Here is a 17,502-nt window from a genome sequence, read left to right as displayed (position 1 = left end):
ATAAAATAAAAAAATAATGCATCTACTGTTTCAATTCAGGGATATTGTAATAAAGATCCAATGATTCAGGATTGACGAGTGTTCCAGAAGGAACGACTGTTTGACCAGAAATGATCTTCTTGACAGCGATTTCAACCTTCTTTCCATTGATGGTGTAAGGGATATCTGCGATTTTGAGGACCACGGCTGGTACATGACGAGGGCTAAGCTGGTTTCGGATATGGGTCTTGATTCTGTTGACCAATTCTAGATCCAATGGCGCATCCATGGCCTTGCCGGCCTCTCCAGCCACCTTTAGGAACAAGATCACACGTTCATCTGTGCCATCTGGTGACGTTTGACCTACGCACAAAGAGTCCTCTACTTCAGGATAAGTGTCTACAATGTTGTAGATCTCTGCAGATCCAAAACGCACGCCACTGGGGTTCAAAGTTCCATCGGATCGTCCCAACATGACGATACCACCCGTATTGGGATTGATCCAGACAAAGTCGCCATGGTACCAGACGCCAATGTAGTTGTCGAAATAGGCAGCCTTGTACTTTTTGTTGTCTGGATCATCCCAGAAATAGACGGGCATACAGGGGAATAAGCGAGAGCAAACCAAGTCACCGGATGAGCCCAAGACAGGTGTCTTTGGAGCAGTCCAGGCCTCGATCTTCATGCCCAGTGAGCGGCATTGGATCTCGCCACGATAGACAGGGAGAGCGGCGTTATGGGATGCGAAGAGTGAGCAGATATCTGTGCCACCGGTAATTGAACCCAAGAGTACATCTTTCTTCACATGGTCGTAAACAAAGTCAAAGCTTTCGGGCTTCAAAGGAGATCCAGTTGAGTAAATGGAATGAAGAGACGAAAGGTTGTTGAATTTGTTGGGGAAGTAGTTCACGTCCTGAATGGCTTGGATGTATTTGGCACTAGTACCGAAGGCCGTGATCTTTTCTTGCTCTACCAGATCCCAGAGTGCGGAAGGACCTGGCTTGAAGGGCGAGCCATCATAGAGAACAATGGTTGCACCCAAGGTCAAACCCGAGACAAGCCAGTTCCACATCATCCAACCTGTGGTAGTATACTGGAAGAGGATATCGGATGAATTCAAGTTTCCGTGAAGGATATGCTCCTTCTTGTGTTGGAGTAACATGCCACCTGCGGAATGAACTATACACTTGGGTTTGCCTGTTGTCCCTGACGAGAAGAGGATGTATAGAGGATGGTTGAAGGGTAGGGGTTCGAATTCAATCAATTCCAGATGCTGGTTCTGATGCTGGTCCTGACCCTGATGTTCTGCTGATACAGCTGAGAAAGGCTCAATAGATTCTCCAGAGGTGGCAAGGAAGTCGGACCAGGTAAGACCATTTTCGACAGAAGAGGCGTCGCATGGTGACGATGGAACGAAAGGGATCAAGATGACCTTTTCCACCATTTCCAATCCTGAGAGAGCGTGAAAATATGATAATAGCCATGTAAGTATATAAGTAAAATAAAATAAACGAAAAAGAGTGCCTCAAGAATACAGCCAAGAGAAAGAGAGAGAGAGAGAGAGAGAGAGAGAGAGAGAGAGAGAGAGAGAGAGAGAGAGAGAGAGAGAGAAAGAAAGAAAGACATTGAGATATTAATTATTTACCTTCCAAGACCTGACGCAACTTTTGAACATGATCATGAGGACGGCCGTTGTAGACAACAGCATTGACCGAGAACAACAGTTTTGGTTTGATTTGAGAGAATCGATCCAGGACACCCTTTTATAAAAGAAGTAAAAAGAAAGAAAAAGTGAGCTGATTAAAGTCATGGAACTTTAAATGAAGCTGATCAGATCATAAAAAAAAAAAAAAAAAAAAAAAAAAAGCAGTATACACATGTAGCCCATCCCAAAACATCCAATTAAACCCAGGTCCGCATTTATTTGCAAAAAAAAAAAAAAAAAAAAAAAAAAAGTACGTTTGACTTACAATAGTTCCAAAGTCAGGAGAGGTAGAGCTCCAAATGGCTCCAATGGAGGCAGCAGCCAACATGGCGATGATGGCTTCTGGACAATTAGCAATATAACCTGCAACACGGTCACCCTTGACGACACCAGCCTTGCGCATAGCTTTAGCACATTGACGGACTCGAGTGTAGAGTTCTGCATAGGAGATCCTCCTTGGGGTCTCTTGCAATTCTCCTGTGGCGATGATGGCTGTTTTGGTCGTATCCTTGCACCACAATGCGTTTTCTGCAAAGTTCAAACGAGCGGATTTAAACCAGATTGGGAAAGTATCCATTGGAGCTGATCCATCGACGACCTTTATTTTATTTTATTTTATTTTATGTTTTTTTTCAAAGAGAGGAATGTCAACATTGTCATAGCCATGGTCTTATAGACAGTCATAATCATAGTCATCAACAATTTGACAGCATGATAGGTAGTAGTTAATCAAGATCGACTTACGGGACCTGAAGGAGGAATGGAAGCAATAACATGAGTGTAGTCCCAGACAGCCGTCCAAAATTTTTCGATTTCATCCACAGACCACTTCCACAGATCATGGTAGTTGGCTATCAGGATCAGATGTGAAAGAAAATCAAAACATTAGCTTGAATGGAACAAGTACAAACACAATGACCAATCGATTTCAACGTACCAAGGGCTAGGGAATGCTTCTGGTTGATGTAGATCCTAAACTTCTCCATCTCTGTGCTATCCAGATTTGAGGGTTCCCACATCTTGCGTGGATGAGACTCCATCCCATGATTGTCGAGTGGGGCAGTCATTTTTATCTTGCTGATTCAATTGAGTGGAGAGAAAAGTAGAAGAGAGGAGAAGAAGAGAGAAGAGAAAGAGGGAAAGACAAGGGTGATAAAAGGGTCAACTGAGTATGGTTGAGTGAATGAATAAAAGAAGAGTGAAATGGGGATGAATGAATGAATGAATGAATGAATGAATGAATGAATAAATAAATGGATGTGAATGTGTGAATGAAAGATGAATAATATGAGATGAGGAGGAAGGAAAGAAGAAGTGAATGTTTTTTTGCTGGGTGCATCCCTGATTAGCCCTATCAGACAGTGGCCTGACACAAATGTTTATTCAACCATTTCTGTCTCCGCTGGCTTTTTGCACAAGGACCCATTCTCGCTGGTCTCTATTGAATCCCTATCCTTTGTCTCCTCTTTTCCTTTTCACCTCTTCTGCAATTTAAATTAAGAAGAAGAAAAAAGAAAGAAAAAGAAAATATTTGGGGGTTTAATGGGGGATTAAATGTGTCCGTGGGTCTTTGTGTTGTGTGCACAGGCATTAGTCACAGATCGAAGACCCAAAAAAAAAAAAAAATATTTATAACAATCCATTAGAGGCGTGAGAAAGTAGAATAATATATAAATTTTTATTCATACAGTTAATTATTTATATTTATACATCTACACAACAGTGGAAATGCTTTGCCCCATCAAACTGTGATTGACAATAGCCAGTCTCTTCATCTCCTTGACTTTCAAGCTATCCTCAACAAGGACTAACCTGCCACGTCTCTTTCAAAGACTTGACAAATCTCTTCACTACCATGCCACCATGCTGTTTATACATACACATATTACACATACATATGCATCTATATGTATATATGTATATATATATATACATGAACAATGCTATTTACACGTCAAATGAATGGGCATTGACAGCATGGATTCCCAGGCACCACGTGGCATGTTCCTCAATTCTCTCCGAGCTAATTTAAAAAAGCTTAAAAAAAAAAAACTAGAAACAGACGCAAAAGACCTTAGGAGAAACCAAGTTAGACTCCATCCGACTCTTGACGCAGCACAAGGATTTGAGGCTGGAAAATATGTTTTTGGGTCTGTTACCACCTCAATGCTTGTTTTCCTTCTGTATCTGAATGATTTTACATCTCTGAACAAGGCCAGTTTATGCGCGTAACCTTTGTGCTCATGTATATAGTGTACATATTAGAACCAGAAATCAAAAGAAATAGTGTATACTTGTCATTAGACATCTTTACAAGCTACAAAAAAAAAAGACCTTTGCCTTCTTAACACCATATCGCGTGAAATTGATGAAACAGAACGTCCATTCATTTAATGAAATGTTATAGACATGGGAAAAAAAAAAGTATGGAAAAGTTGGATGTTGTATTCAAAGGACTCAGCTAACTAATTCAGCTTAAACGACAGGTGGATGGGCTGGGGCTGTCTGAGCAGTAGCTTGATAATTATGCTGTTGAGGAACGGCGACATATGTGCGTCCGTGATATCGGTTATATTCTGAAGGCTCATCCCTGTACTTGTACACAATGTACCAGGCATAGCCAATGCCAGGAACGTGTCCGAGAAGCGTCAATCCAATGCTATTGCCCGTCAATGATAAGAAGTAAACAAAGACATGATCAATAAAAAAAAAAAAGCAGTGAGGTCTTTCTTTCATACTGAACATAACCGTAACCTATAACTGCGCGGTTTACAACACCACAAAAAAAAAAAAAAAAAAAAAAAAAAAAATGGCGCTTGCTCTTTGAAGCCTTTTTTTTTTTTTTTTTTTTTTTTTTTTATTCACAAGGGCTACATTTCCTACAAGCGCTGTCACTATCGTTTGGTGTCCTGTCCTTGTCCATGTTTAGCTTACCTGATGAGGAAGTCAGCTGTACAACCTCTCTTGAGGCCAACTATTCAAGAAGGATGTTGTTCAAGATACATTAGTTTCACATGTCTGAGACGTAGTATTTTCTTTTTTCTTTTTTTTTTTTTTTTTCTGCAGCAAAGTTAATGTAGCAGTTCTGTTTTAGTTACCAGCCTATGAGATATACACGTATAAAATAAAGAGAAACCAAGTTAGTGCCTGGACCAGAAAAAATTTAACATGTTCTTGGCAGCACACAAGTAATGAGGGTAGCTTTCACTTGAGTGACTTGTGAATGAACGAAAGCAATGTATAATGTAGTTTTCTCCTAAAACATTACCAAAGGTGGGAGGAAGAAACCAACAATGAAGAGGAAAATATCGGCGCCGCTGAAGTTAGCCATGGTTACTTGATATGTGCTATAGTATTACGTTGTCGGGTTGAAATGGTAAAAGTTGAGAGAAAAGAGAGAAGAAGGTCCATAAAGAACCAAGTGTTCAGCCAACTGGCGTTTGCTTCTGTGATGTCATCATTGAAGATTTCTTCAATGGTTCAGGCCATGTTCTGCTTTTGTACAACAATTGACTCACGAGGAATCAAAATATAAACTCTGTGCCTGTGCACACCTGCAACAAATTAAAAAGCAGATCTGTTATCATCTTTTTTGATTGGGTTCTTTCTCTTTTCTCTTTCCTCTCTCTCTCTCTCTTTCTTCCTCCTTCCGCTTGCTCCCCCACCCACGCTTCTCCTCTCCTCTCCTCTCTTGCTTCATATATTCTCCGTTTTTTTTTTTATTGTCATTCTCTTCTCACGCAAAAAAGCATGACTGATTCTTCGGGCCTGCCCTCTGTGAAACGTCCTTTGCCAGAACACATGAGACTGGAGATCAATCATGCCAATAGCCTAAAGAGTCATCAACAACCTGTCAGGCCTTGGCTCGTACAGAAGTTCGGTGGCACCAGCATCGGAAAGTTTATCGAAACTATCACCGGCACCATCGTACAGTAGGTTGAAATTCACATCATCCTCTTCTTACTCTACATCTTTCCATGAATGAACCTACCAAACCCGTCAGAGACAAATGTACTATTGTATTCCGAATCGAATGCAACTCGATGAAAAGAAAAAGAAAAAGAAAAAGGATGAAAAATGTAATCCAGATATTGAAATAAGCATTTTTTTTTTTTTTTTTTTTTTTTTTTTGATAGGTCATATCTTCCTTCATATCAAGTAGTCGTAGTCTGTTCTGCAAGAAGTAGCGAGTCCAAAGCATTAGGAACAACCAACAGGTATTATACCAACATTATCATGTCATGGCCAGAAGAAGAAAGGATTGGATCGCTATTGCGTCTTTTTATTCACTTCCCGCTCGTGTTGAGATTTGTAGGGAAATAATGGAGGAAGAAAAAAAAAAAAAAAAAAAAAAAAAAAAAGACAGTAAGATTGGAACTATAAATTGACACAGATGGAGCCTTTTTTTTTTTTTTTTTTTTTAAAAAAAAAAAAAACTAGGTTACTTCGTGCAGCTGCCTCAGCACTGGAGCCTGGATCGATCGAATTTATTGAGATAGTACAGGATATTAGGCTAGACCATCTTAACGCCGCAAGTCAACACATCTCCGACACTGACATCTTGAAACGCGTACAAGAAGAATTGAACCATGATTGCGATAGACTAAAAACCTTTTTACAAGCCGTCCAGGTCTGTATTTTTAACTGAATATCTCTAAACAAAAAGATGCACTGCTCTTGTTCGCCCATTCACTCATTTTGTATTTATTTATTTTTATTTTATTTATTTATTTATTTATTTATTTATTTATTTATTTATTTATATTTAAAATCATTCCTCTCCTGTTGCACTCCAAAGACAATTGAGGAAATCTCACCACGATCAAAGGATATCATTATGTCAGTTGGTGAAAGGCTTTCATGCAGGATTGTAGCGGGCGTGCTCGAAGATCGTGGCGTGGAGACTCAAGTCATTAGTCTAGAGAACGTTATTGAAGCCGTCTTTGATGTCAATGCGTTGGATCAAAATTTTTATGACTATCTTTCTCGAGCCTTTGCAACTGCGGTCTCCAAATGCGGCCATCGTGTGCCTGTTGTCACAGGTAAGGAAACACCATTTTACTTTTTATTCTTATTTTTATTGTTATTATTATTATTATTTTATAAAGATAATACTTTTATTATATTTATTATACAGTGTCAACCTACCTGACATTTACTGCTATTTGCTCTATATCAATAACACAGGTTTCTTCGGCCCTGTACCTGGGAGCTTGCTGACCAGCATTGGAAGAGGATACACGGATCTGGCTGCTGCACTTATTGCCGTGGGATTAGATGCTGAGGAGCTTCAAGTATGGAAGGAAGTTGACGGCATCTTCACCGCTGATCCACGCAAGGTGAAAAACGCACGTCTGCTTAATATTATCACCCCTGAAGAAGCCTCGGAATTGACGTTCTATGGCTCAGAAGTCATCCATCCGTTTACAATGGAACAAGTTATTCGTGCTCAGATCCCTATCCGTATAAAAAACGTCATGAACCCAACGGGATCAGGCACTATTATCTTTCCAGATCAGTCTGGTGAAATGACACCTAGTGGTCGTATGACCCCACCACCATCCTCAAAGGTTTTGCTAGAGAATGGATACCAATTAGATCTTTCGAGAAGACATCCTACAGCAGTGACGATCAAAGACAATGTTTGGGTACTCAATGTTCATTCAAATCGCAAATCGGTCTCACATGGCTTTTTTGCACAGATCTTTGAGACACTGGACAAACATGGTATTGCAGTCGATCTGATCTCGACTTCGGAGGTACATGTCTCTATGGCCCTGGAGGCCGGTGTGAACGAGAAAGAGATGGCCAAGGCAATGCAACAATTAAAGGGCATTGGAACAGTTGATGTGACTAAAGGAATGGCTATCTTGTCGCTGGTCGGCAAGCAAATGAAAAACATGGTCGGCATTTCCGGACGGATGTTTTCGACATTGGCTTTGGCAGGGATCAATATCGAAATGATTTCACAAGGTGCATCAGAAATCAATATCTCTTGCGTGATCTTAGAAAGCCAGGCACTACAGGCCATGAATGTCATTCACGAGGAGCTTTTAAGTAATATTGATATAGTGGCTGTTAAATCCTTTTCTTAGATGGATCAAAAAAAAAAAAAAAAAAAAAAAAAGTAGTTCAGCTGTGCTGGATCGTAATTATTTATCTAATCAAATATAAAAAAAAAGTTTATTTAGAAATTGAATGACTAATGTAATCAAGCGTTGATCATGGCTAAATCTCTCAAATACGATTCCACATTCTCTATTTTTTGTTTTAAGTCAGCTCTTTCTGCTCCATGATTTTTGCCAGTGAGTTTCTTCAATTCCTCTCGGGATTCTCGTAGCACATTATTAAGATACTCCCTGACGCTAAATGCATTCCTCCGTAAGAACTCCTCACAATAATCTTGGATATCCTTGCTTTGGTAAAGTTTGGCATGCTCACGAATCTCGAACACATTACCATGAACCACAAATCCCTTCGTAGACACAATTTCATCAGCGATCAACGCCTTCAACCTCGGGGCATCATATTGATTCGCCCATTGCAGCAGATCCATCAAAAATTCGCCTCGCATACTGATCGCATCTTCAGATTCAGGGATTGCTCTCGCATCATTTAGGACGGGACGCTCGTCTGTCCGAATGAGTTGATCTGTGTAAAGGAAGTGGATAAGGCCCCAAAATGCCTCAAAGCTTTCTTGTTCTTCCGACATATTAATGATCTCAACTCCAAGATCCGATGGATCTCTCGTAGAATATTGAGCCCATGTGCCTGTGAATCTGCGGGCAAAATATTCGTTCGTATGCACAAGCATGAATTTGTGCGCCAAAATCTCTTGGTTATCCGAAAAAACGAAGCGAACATCCATGAAGCCGTTGTGTCGGTCTTGTGAGACCCAACAGTTGAACAGCCGCTCCTCAATCTCACCAGGTCGACGGCCTTTTGGAACCTCAACGCTACCTTCTACATTTTCCATTTGTAGAGCTCCTGCAGTTACTAAAAACTCTCGGTAAGCTTCCATGGATGGATGGACAGCAGAAAAATGTCCAGTGTTGTTTTCAATGTCCAGCATCAAATGCTTTGGCCACAGCCAAGATTCTGGTCGGCTAGGGTCCTTGTCATTGCCATTGAGGATATACGGCCCCTTCATGTTGGAAAGTGCTCGAGAAAGTGCCTTCCTCTCTTCCTCGGACTGTTCTGCAACGGACTGGAGGGTGTCATAGATCTTGAACAGGGAAAGCTTCAGTTTCAGCTGTTTATCCGTAGATTTCCATGTTAGAGCCACTTTCTGGGACAACATTGATAAATGGTGCACGATCTGGGTGATATCGAAATCTCCTACAGAGGGATAGCACTGTTTGAAAGTACTGGACGGCTTGAGTGACTGTGGAAAGAAAGCGCACTGAGTCCAGCAGACCTCACGCCATTTAGGGTCAACAACCTTGCAGAACGGTAGGTATGCTGATAGCTTAGGCTTGAACTCATTGTAGGGCTCGTCTTGCATGACTTCAGCTGGGACAATCTGCCACTGAGGATCCATCCAATTGATGTTCCTGCAACTGCTGTTCCCGCAATTGTTGTAGATGAAGTGCACAAGTTGTACGGCTTTTGAGCGAACATTGGGAGCTTCGCTTCTGATGAGATCCAGGACATGCGAGGCACACTCCCGCACGACTGTTGAGTCATTTGAGTTCCGGAACGAAAACAATTGTTTCTTATTTTGAATTATGGCCCATATTTCTTGACTCGGGAATAGAGATTGTTCCCCTTCAAAGACCGTCGAGACAAGTAGGTCATCTGGGTCATAGAGATTGCTACTTACTTTGAAGGAACCATCGCGTGCTACAATGCATCTACTCCACAAAAGGAATCTTTTTGCCTCATTGCTGCCCTTACTGTTTGAAGTACTCTTGCTGATGATTTTGTTGAGCATATTAAAATAGGCCACCTTGCCGTATCCTTGGCAGCTAAGTGTGCCATTGATGAACTTGGGAAGTACTTTGGATTCTGCGGCCGAAACCAGATTCAGACACTGAGCTCCCATTGCTGCAAACATTTTGCAATAATCTGAATTTATAATATCTGGATACTGGCCGAGATTGGCCAAGTCGCAACCTCTCCCCAAAAAATATGAGCCACGAGCACAAATTAAAGGTTGCTCTTGACTAGAGCTTACTGTTAATGACGGCCAGATTTGAAGGATACCGAGAGGCTCTGCGTATTCCTTAAAGCCATCGTTCATCCTGCCCAGCATCGACCTTATAACCGCAGCTTCCACTTTTGTAATAGATCGGCCCGGCCAGTTTGCACACCTTCTAGCAATGCATTTGAGAATCTCCTCGTTCGAAGCCTTGAGAGATGCTTGAGTAAAGTATGGATGCCTTCTATTATCATCTGCACTAAACACGCCAAAGGCCAAATCCAAAAGAAGAGGACCCAACTTTTGCAAATTCACCTTGACCTCGCTATCAGCTTTTGAGGTTTCGAATGACACCTTGCACTGTTTCAGAGGTTTCATTGTCCCATTGAGCATTCGGAGAATTGGGATATCGCCGAATGCGTCGAGGTCCGAGTGTAAGCCCAAATATCGCCAAAGATTGTCATGCTTGTCCTCGGGTACACCATTTGGATGCTCTGCACAGAAGATGGAGGCAAATTTATTTGGCGGTAGTTGCTCAAGACCATAAGTCCTATCCTCGATCAGCCTCGTAAGGATGTCTTCGAGGCCTTTCGTCCCATAACCGTCTACTGACAGGTTTCTCGAAATGCTTTCCTGGAACCAACTCTCGTCCACCAGAAGGTCTCCTCCATTAATCAATTTTCTTACTTCGGGTTTTGTAACATAGCGTACAGGTGATGGGGACAACGGTACCCAGCTTCCATTTACCAATGGCAAAAGTGCAAGGCCATTGATGGGCTCCTGAATGTCCCTCTTAGGCTCGAGGATTGCACTCAGCGTGTACTGGAGGATCCAACGCCTGGCCTCGGGCTTCTTCATTTTTTCCGGTACAAAGGTTGGGTCTTCTCTGATGAGTCTTCGAACATAATCCTCATCGATGACAGTGAAAGGCAATGGGGGTTCGGCCTTCCAATGCTTCTTAATGGACTGCAGAATTAGAGGTGAGATTTCGCAAATGTGGACGCCTTTGCTGTAAATAACATCATGGACCCATTGACGCACCTCCGGAAATGCGCCAGCTAAGCCAGGGAAGACAACATCTTCTCCCGTCAGTGCTATGACTCTTCCGTCTTTCGTGCAAGGAAAGATTTGTTGATCGTAAGCGAGTCTCGAGAAAATGCCGATAAAAGATTCTACGTTGTCCTTTCCCTTAGTTGGCCAAAGTCCGAAGTAGCTATGCACGTTTAACTCGATACCACGGCCTTTTGAAGGCCCACGACCAATAGCACGGAATGTCCATCGGTGCAGATTTTTGAAAGCACGGGCTGTCGTTAGCGGCAAGCATTCATTCATCATAAAATTATTCCAGGATGCTTGGGGGTTACTTTTGTCTGACCCTCCTGCAAGGTTCTTGCGGTTTGATGTCAGCGCGAAAACACCATGGATATGAAATTTAAGGCCAGTGGTGATTGAGGTAGGTAAGTGAGTAAAAAGCCTACCCTCGTTTAGGGGCGAACGGAAGTCATTATATAGGGGGATAGCTTCAACAGCAAACAATTGCATTTCATATTAGGAGATAAAAAAAAAAAAAAAGGATTAGGATTACAACTTGTATAGAGGCTGCCCTTCCAAAATGTTAAAATATGGTTTTTATTCTTACCTATTCCGCGCTCTGAACTCCATTTATTAGCTCGGGCCTGCTCCTTTACTGGATCGTTAGTGTTTTCTGGGAACTCCGAATCGACGTGAATCAGCCACTTCTGAGGCTCCTTGGCATTTGAAGGTAAACCTTTAGTAATGATATCGACTATTTGAGTGGTGGAAGATGAACCACCTTCCGGCCGTAATACATTCTTTGAATTTGGGATATCATCTTCTTTGGTGACACACCACGCATAGTCGTCGTTACTATCCTTAAGTTCAATCTCCTTCATGTTCTTCAAAAATAGCATCCCTATGCTAGCATCTTCTTGCCAAGAACGCAGCATGTCCATAACCTGAATTATAGTCCATTCGCTTCCTATCCGTGTGTCTTGTGTCAACGAGTTTTGATTACCAAATGTTCGCAGTGGGATTCTGAAGATAGTTCCAGGGAAATGAGACTTCATATCGCATCCAAAAAGCCCTTTGTACGGTTTCCATTGATCGGCATAAGTATCACCTTTGAGCTCTAAAAAATTACACCTTTGGCCACCATGCGCTACCAGTCCTCTTGATGTATGACTTTTTGGAAGATACTTCTTTTTTGGATCGAAGAATACAATGTGTGATCCACTCAAGACGCTGGGCACATCCGTGAAGTGATATACAGAATTGAATCCTAGGCCATGACGTCCTATTTTAGAAGGATCATCACCTAGAACCATGAAGTGCGATATCCAAAGAGGAAAAGAAAAAAAATGAGAATATGTCACAAACATGCCAAATGTTTACAGCAAATGCACCTGTAGTCAAAACGAGTAAAGAACATTTTATCCGCTTACGTTTGTTTCCGAGTCCAAGTTTGCACAACGCTTGGAAGTCATCTTCTTTGAACTCAGCATCGTTATAGATAACAAGTGCTGGTCCTTGCCATGCAGACATCTCTTTTTCTAACAGCGATTCTTTACCATATGATCGTTGGTCCAACATGAATGTGCACTTGGTAGCACCTGCATCCGCCGCATTTTGAAGGAATTCCGTGAAGATATTTGCAGGATCATAGTCATTCAGGATGTTTTTGATACGATCTAAGATATCTTCTTCCTGTGCCCATGGTTGAAATGAAATATCTCTTTGATCTTCCCAAGCCTTGCTGGAGAACATTGGCAACTGGAGTTTTTCTGCCAAAGAAAGTGATATACGATTGTTGGCAAAGGTGTATTTAAAAAGTTCACCATTTTCGAATATGCTTGAATTCGTGCGGCGAAAGCTCACGTTATCAAAAACAATTTCGGTGATTTGGCATAGTCGATTTTCCGAAGTTGGGACCCAGAGGTCAGAAGAATAGTTGAAATCTTTGTGGAAGGCGATCGCGTCTAGTAACTTGACAAGTAAATCTATATCGTCTTTATGCAGCTCCTCATCATCTTTGTACTCGGAGGCAATCTTCGACATGACAGTCCTCAAATCACGCATACCAAGGCATTCCTGGACACCCATCGCCCGGAACAGCCTCGCAAGGTTCGATTGATTGACCTGAACAAAGTAAGGCTCTAGTTTGAAATCCATTGTGAAAACTGCTTTTTCTGTTGTGTAAAATGCGCCGTTGATACGAATCCAAGGCTTTGAGTTCAGAGCCGCTTTCATATAGGATAGCTCGTTCGGGCTGTTAACTTTCTCTTGGAGGTAGTTGTAAATACTGTTGATTTCAGACTCACTGATAGCAAGAGGAGCATCAAGCAAGCTTATAAAGTGCTCCAAGACCTTGTTTAATGGGGCTGGAGTGTCCCAACCCATGCGCTTAATCAATGCTTGGTTAGTGAAAGTGAACATTGCGAGTGGCATCTTTGAGCCCACTAATGATTGATCACTCATTGGTCGGCATTCTGCAGGAGAATATAACTCGCATTGTTTGTCACCGTCTATCCCTGCTAAGATCCATGGTGTTGTTTTGAGCACCGTTTGTAAGTCGCTTGACCAAAACTGTTCCGAGAAGTTTACGTTGAGCTGAGAATATAGGTGCACTAAAACCGGTCGGCAAGTCTCAACTCCGCTCGACTTTGTGCGTGCTGAAAGTGTAGAAATGCGTTCTACTACAAAGCTGGCATCAAATTTCGATCTAATACTGCTCTCCTTCAATGCACTGAAGATAGCTCCGGGAGGGGCATATTGGCCTATCGGAAATAAGATCTCATCGTCCAAAAAATATTCCGAGAGGCTAGGGTCGACAACGTATCTGGGGCTCAGTCGTTTGCTTGACCCATTTTCTTCAGCCATTTTTGGCCCTGACACACGGACGAAAGGCACATCTTGCAAGAGTGACACGAAATTATAATCCTTTGAGTGAATGTGGTACATTCCATAGAATTTGTGCATGATCGGGTCCCATTCGTCTTCATATTGATCGAGGTTTGACAGGATGTGGTGGTACCAATAATCAGATTCCTTAATGGGGATTATTTGAAGAAGTTTAGTAAGATGATGAAGCAAGGGTTGTTCATCTGCTAACAGCTGGATAGAGCGTGGCTGCCATGGGTATTCTGAATGCGAGAATCGATAGGCCACTCTCCAACTCCTCTCCATGGTTCCAGTGCCTTGCAGGGGTACAAGTGATGACATGTCGTATGTTTGAAAGATGGGTAACGACATTAGGGCCTTACGTTGCTCAATATGAAGGCCAACTTCAGTAGACAGCCATCGAGCAATATAATTGCAGATTACTTGACAGTCGGCTTGAGGCAAGCCTTTTAACTTGGCTTCAGATATCTTGGGTACGATCTCCAGAACCATGGAAGCATTTGAAACATCGAACACATAGTCCCCTGCAATACCTTCATGTCTCATAAAACCTTCGCGCAGCACGCGATAATCCAGCTGCTTGTCCAACACATCGATAAATGATTGTAGTGTTGGCTCTTTGCTGAGGTCTGATTGGTCAAGGTAGGCCACTGGGAAAGATTTAGAAAGAGGTGAAAGGCGACCTCGAGTGATTGGTAATAGGTGAAGCCCGTCGAGTCTCGAAAGCAAGCTACTGCCTTCTTTGAAAGAACAAACCATTTCCCAAAAGTCTTTGATCCATTGTGCTGTAGGGAAATCTTCCTCTGTCTGGTCAATGACGTTCACTGGTATACTCCTACCACTGTAAACAAAAGCAAAAAAGAGATCCCGGATTCTCGCTGCAAGATCAGGGATCTGTAAATTGCACCAAAAAGCGCTGAATCCTTCCTCGTTTCTGAAGGACTCGACTAAGTCTGCATCGATATCAATGTCGACAAGGCCTTCATTCGAGTGCTCGAGGACCTTGAAGATTTTAGGCGATGTAATATATCTGTAACATGTGGCCAGGAGATTGGAGGCTTGCTTCAGTATAGGGGTCATTTAAGGAACATAGCTTTAACGTATTCTTATCATTTTTTAAGAAATATCATTCACCTGCAATCCCTTTCATCGGAGCAAAACTCAACCCATGTGTCACCAGCCATAGGGAGCAATGGCAATCCTTCAAGGTCAGCGATTTCTCCATCTTGAATGCAATACGTCAGCATGTCGATCCTGGTTTCGTTGGAAGTAGATGATGACCACCTCTTTTTGGTGTCTCTTAAAAGGACTCTGACTAGTTCCGGGGTGAGGATACGATCCTCAAGGTCAAGGTCCTCGATTACCTCCTGAAGTTCTTCGAGGATTGGGTCAGGAAGGTCTACGACAATCTCATCCAACTCCTGTAGGGCTTTGAGAAGGTGTGGGTGACAGTCTAAATCCCGTCCTGCGATCCAAGATGAGCTGTAGCTCACCAAGCGCTGGTCATTCGATGTTTCACTGCCACAGAAAAACACAGCAAGGTCCTCCTTGCAAACAACTCGAAGGACATTGCTCAACAAATCTTTCCATAGCATGTCCACTCCAAGGCCTTCTCCACATGATGTAGGCCACAGGCTATAGTTTGGCCCACGTGCAAGACCTAGATCGGCCAAAAATTTGGCGTAAACGACCGGAACATGGGCTTCAAACAAATGAATGTTCCATTCCGACTTGATGTTCGCGGAGGCGTCCTTTGCAAAATCGTTGTCTTGATTTGTCCAAATCTCACGCCGGCTTTGTTTGACTGCAAAATGTCCGTTGATATGGACAGGAAATGGTAAAGAGATGCCGATAGGTAGGAAGCAAAACAAGCGAGGACCATCTACTTTAACACCAGGCATTGACGGTGCAGCAATCCCGACCCATGGAATGAGTTTGTGGGTGCTGAGGTCTCCTCCCGTTTGCTCAGTCATGTGCTGATGGGCCTTCACTACATTTCCAATAAAAGTAGTAATATGCCAAGCTTCATCTGTAATGGAGCCGTCAGCTTGAGTAAGCCTGTAAACGGGCTGGATCGAATACTCGAGGGTGGCTTCGGTGTCCTCATCCTCCTCTGCGTTGACATGGCTCCTTAGTTTCGAAAGCAACTGTAACCGCTTCTTTCGCACCTCCTCAGCATTCAAGATCTCTATCTCAAAGAGTTTCTTGGGGGTTTTATCAAGCGCTTTGCGTTCATAGATGATGATACGTTCAACATGTTTCAAGAACAGGATGCCGCGCAATGCTTCATCTCTTAGCTTCAATAGCATCTCCAGCACCTATGGAGGGATAATGCCAACAAGAATTAACCAATGTGGCAATAAGCCCAAAGGGATTAAGAACGATCCAATGGTGAATATGTTTGTATGAGCTCACCTTTTCGGTCGTGTATGCTTTTTTGGAGAGAAGTGAGTTCTTTGCCTGCTCTTTTGTTCTTAACGGGAATCGAAAGATAGTTCCCTCGTACGGTTTGGAAAAGTCAATGTCTTCAAGCACCGAAAAGGCCTTTAGTTGATCAGGGATATATTCCAACCCCCAGCGATCCTCCACAAAATTATATGATGCTGAACGAGGCGGGAGATCACGGTTTCGTCCATCAAGGATACGTTCATGGGGATCAATCACCATTAGGTCAGAGCCTGTGATGAAAGAGGGACAATCGGTAAGATGGTAAATGCTAATCAATTCAGGCAACATAAAGGAACAATCAGTTCATCAGCGCCCCAAAAGATTTTTTTTTTCTTTTTTTAACATGAAAGAATGAAGATATGAAATACACGGGTTTGGTTTACCTATTGAACCCTATGCCCATTTGGCCGATTTTCGTTTCATCATTTCGCTTTTCGCTCGCTGCAAGGTTCATCATAGACTTGAAATCCTTTTCTTCAAACATCGAGTCGCTTCCTGACAGCAACGCTGGGCCCATGTATTCATCCATGTCAGGATCTAAAAGCTTGAGCGGGCTTTGTTCAGAAGAGGCCGAAGCCGCGTCTTGATCTTTGGGTTTGTTAACCCGGTAATCGTGGTGATCAAGTAGATACCACTGTATTTTCGAACGGGCGTCATCGCTGTTCTGGAGTAACTCACGAGCGATTTGAGTCCCATCTGGATACTCGTCAAGAATACCTCTGATTCGGTTCGTCAAAGGCTCACGAATGTCACGGTGCTTTGCTCTGGACTTGGTAGAAGTCATGCTTGTTAAAAGTTAAAAAAGTACACTTGGATGTTAAAAGTGCGTAACCTTTCTGTTGTGTTCAGGGGATGAAGGTTGAAGAAGGAAACAGAGAAGGAGAAAGAGAGGAGTGAAAAAAGAGAAGTAAAAAATAAGTAAATAACAACGTTTAACGTTTAATTATAAAAGGTCACAGTCGTGTTTACTCAAAAAAAAAAACCAAAGACAGCATAAATCATGAGAGGGGGGCGAAGATGAAAGAGACATGGTGCATGATTTATGAACTGTAGTCAGTGCATTTTCACAAACACAGGGGGTGGCAGTACCCAACTGTGAAAATTTGGATTTGAATATGAAAAAAAAAAAAAAAAAAAAAAAAAAAAAAAAAGTTACTTCGCCAACCCTTTTGAGATGAAGATGGTGACACATAATCTAGTCTCTTTCTATCCAATCTTTGTGGCGGGGAACACATTGTGTTGTTTGTGTTTGCATTAACTGCTGTGCTGAGTAATGATAATAGTCATGAGGAGAGACAGGCATGCATTCACT

The 17,502-nt window shown here is 42.3% G+C and overlaps 4 protein-coding genes across 4 annotated transcripts; 1 reads left to right on the top strand and 3 right to left on the bottom strand.

The window, feature by feature from the left end:
• Positions 1–22: 22 nt before the first annotated feature.
• BCR41DRAFT_376619 (acetoacetate-CoA ligase) lies at positions 23–2,670 on the bottom strand (the record flags this gene model as incomplete). The annotated part of the gene is made up of 5 exons (XM_022027057.1): positions 23–1,431; positions 1,625–1,739; positions 1,950–2,282; positions 2,429–2,535; positions 2,622–2,670. The coding sequence occupies 5 exons, from the start codon at positions 2,668–2,670 to the stop codon at positions 23–25; spliced, it is 2,013 nt and encodes a 670-aa protein (XP_021885741.1).
• A 1,370-nt stretch (positions 2,671–4,040) lies between these two features.
• Positions 4,041–5,090, bottom strand: BCR41DRAFT_346431 (hypothetical protein). The gene is given in 4 exon segments (XM_022022881.1): positions 4,041–4,343; positions 4,619–4,659; positions 4,932–4,933; positions 4,952–5,090. The coding sequence occupies 4 exon segments, from the start codon at positions 5,013–5,015 to the stop codon at positions 4,160–4,162; spliced, it is 291 nt and encodes a 96-aa protein (XP_021885740.1). The 5' UTR covers positions 5,016–5,090; the 3' UTR covers positions 4,041–4,159.
• Positions 5,091–5,328: 238 nt separating this feature from the next.
• BCR41DRAFT_346430 (Aspartate/glutamate/uridylate kinase) lies at positions 5,329–7,792 on the top strand. The gene is made up of 5 exons (XM_022022880.1): positions 5,329–5,616; positions 5,821–5,901; positions 6,125–6,314; positions 6,483–6,726; positions 6,872–7,792. Exons 1-5 carry the CDS (start codon positions 5,435–5,437, stop codon positions 7,777–7,779), a joined length of 1,605 nt encoding a protein of 534 aa, XP_021885739.1. The 5' UTR covers positions 5,329–5,434; the 3' UTR covers positions 7,780–7,792.
• Positions 7,793–7,895: 103 nt separating this feature from the next.
• On the bottom strand, positions 7,896–17,049 carry BCR41DRAFT_418994 (hypothetical protein; the record flags this gene model as incomplete). Its single annotated transcript, XM_022029699.1, has 6 exons — positions 16,574–17,049; positions 16,158–16,458; positions 14,877–16,060; positions 12,287–14,772; positions 11,464–12,159; positions 7,896–11,344 (listed from the first exon to the last, which is right to left on the bottom strand). The coding sequence occupies exons 1-6, from the start codon at positions 16,972–16,974 to the stop codon at positions 7,896–7,898; spliced, it is 8,517 nt and encodes a 2,838-aa protein (XP_021885738.1). The 5' UTR covers positions 16,975–17,049.
• Between the last annotated feature and the right edge of the window lie 453 nt (positions 17,050–17,502).

Source organism: Lobosporangium transversale (assembly GCF_002105155.1).
Source record: "Lobosporangium transversale strain NRRL 3116 chromosome Unknown BCR41scaffold_3, whole genome shotgun sequence".
In the NCBI taxonomy this organism is placed as follows: Eukaryota; Fungi; Mortierellomycota; class Mortierellomycetes; order Mortierellales; family Mortierellaceae; genus Lobosporangium; species Lobosporangium transversale.
The sequence above is the reverse complement of the archived record's forward strand: the minus strand, read 5'-3'. Positions and strand labels throughout refer to the sequence as shown.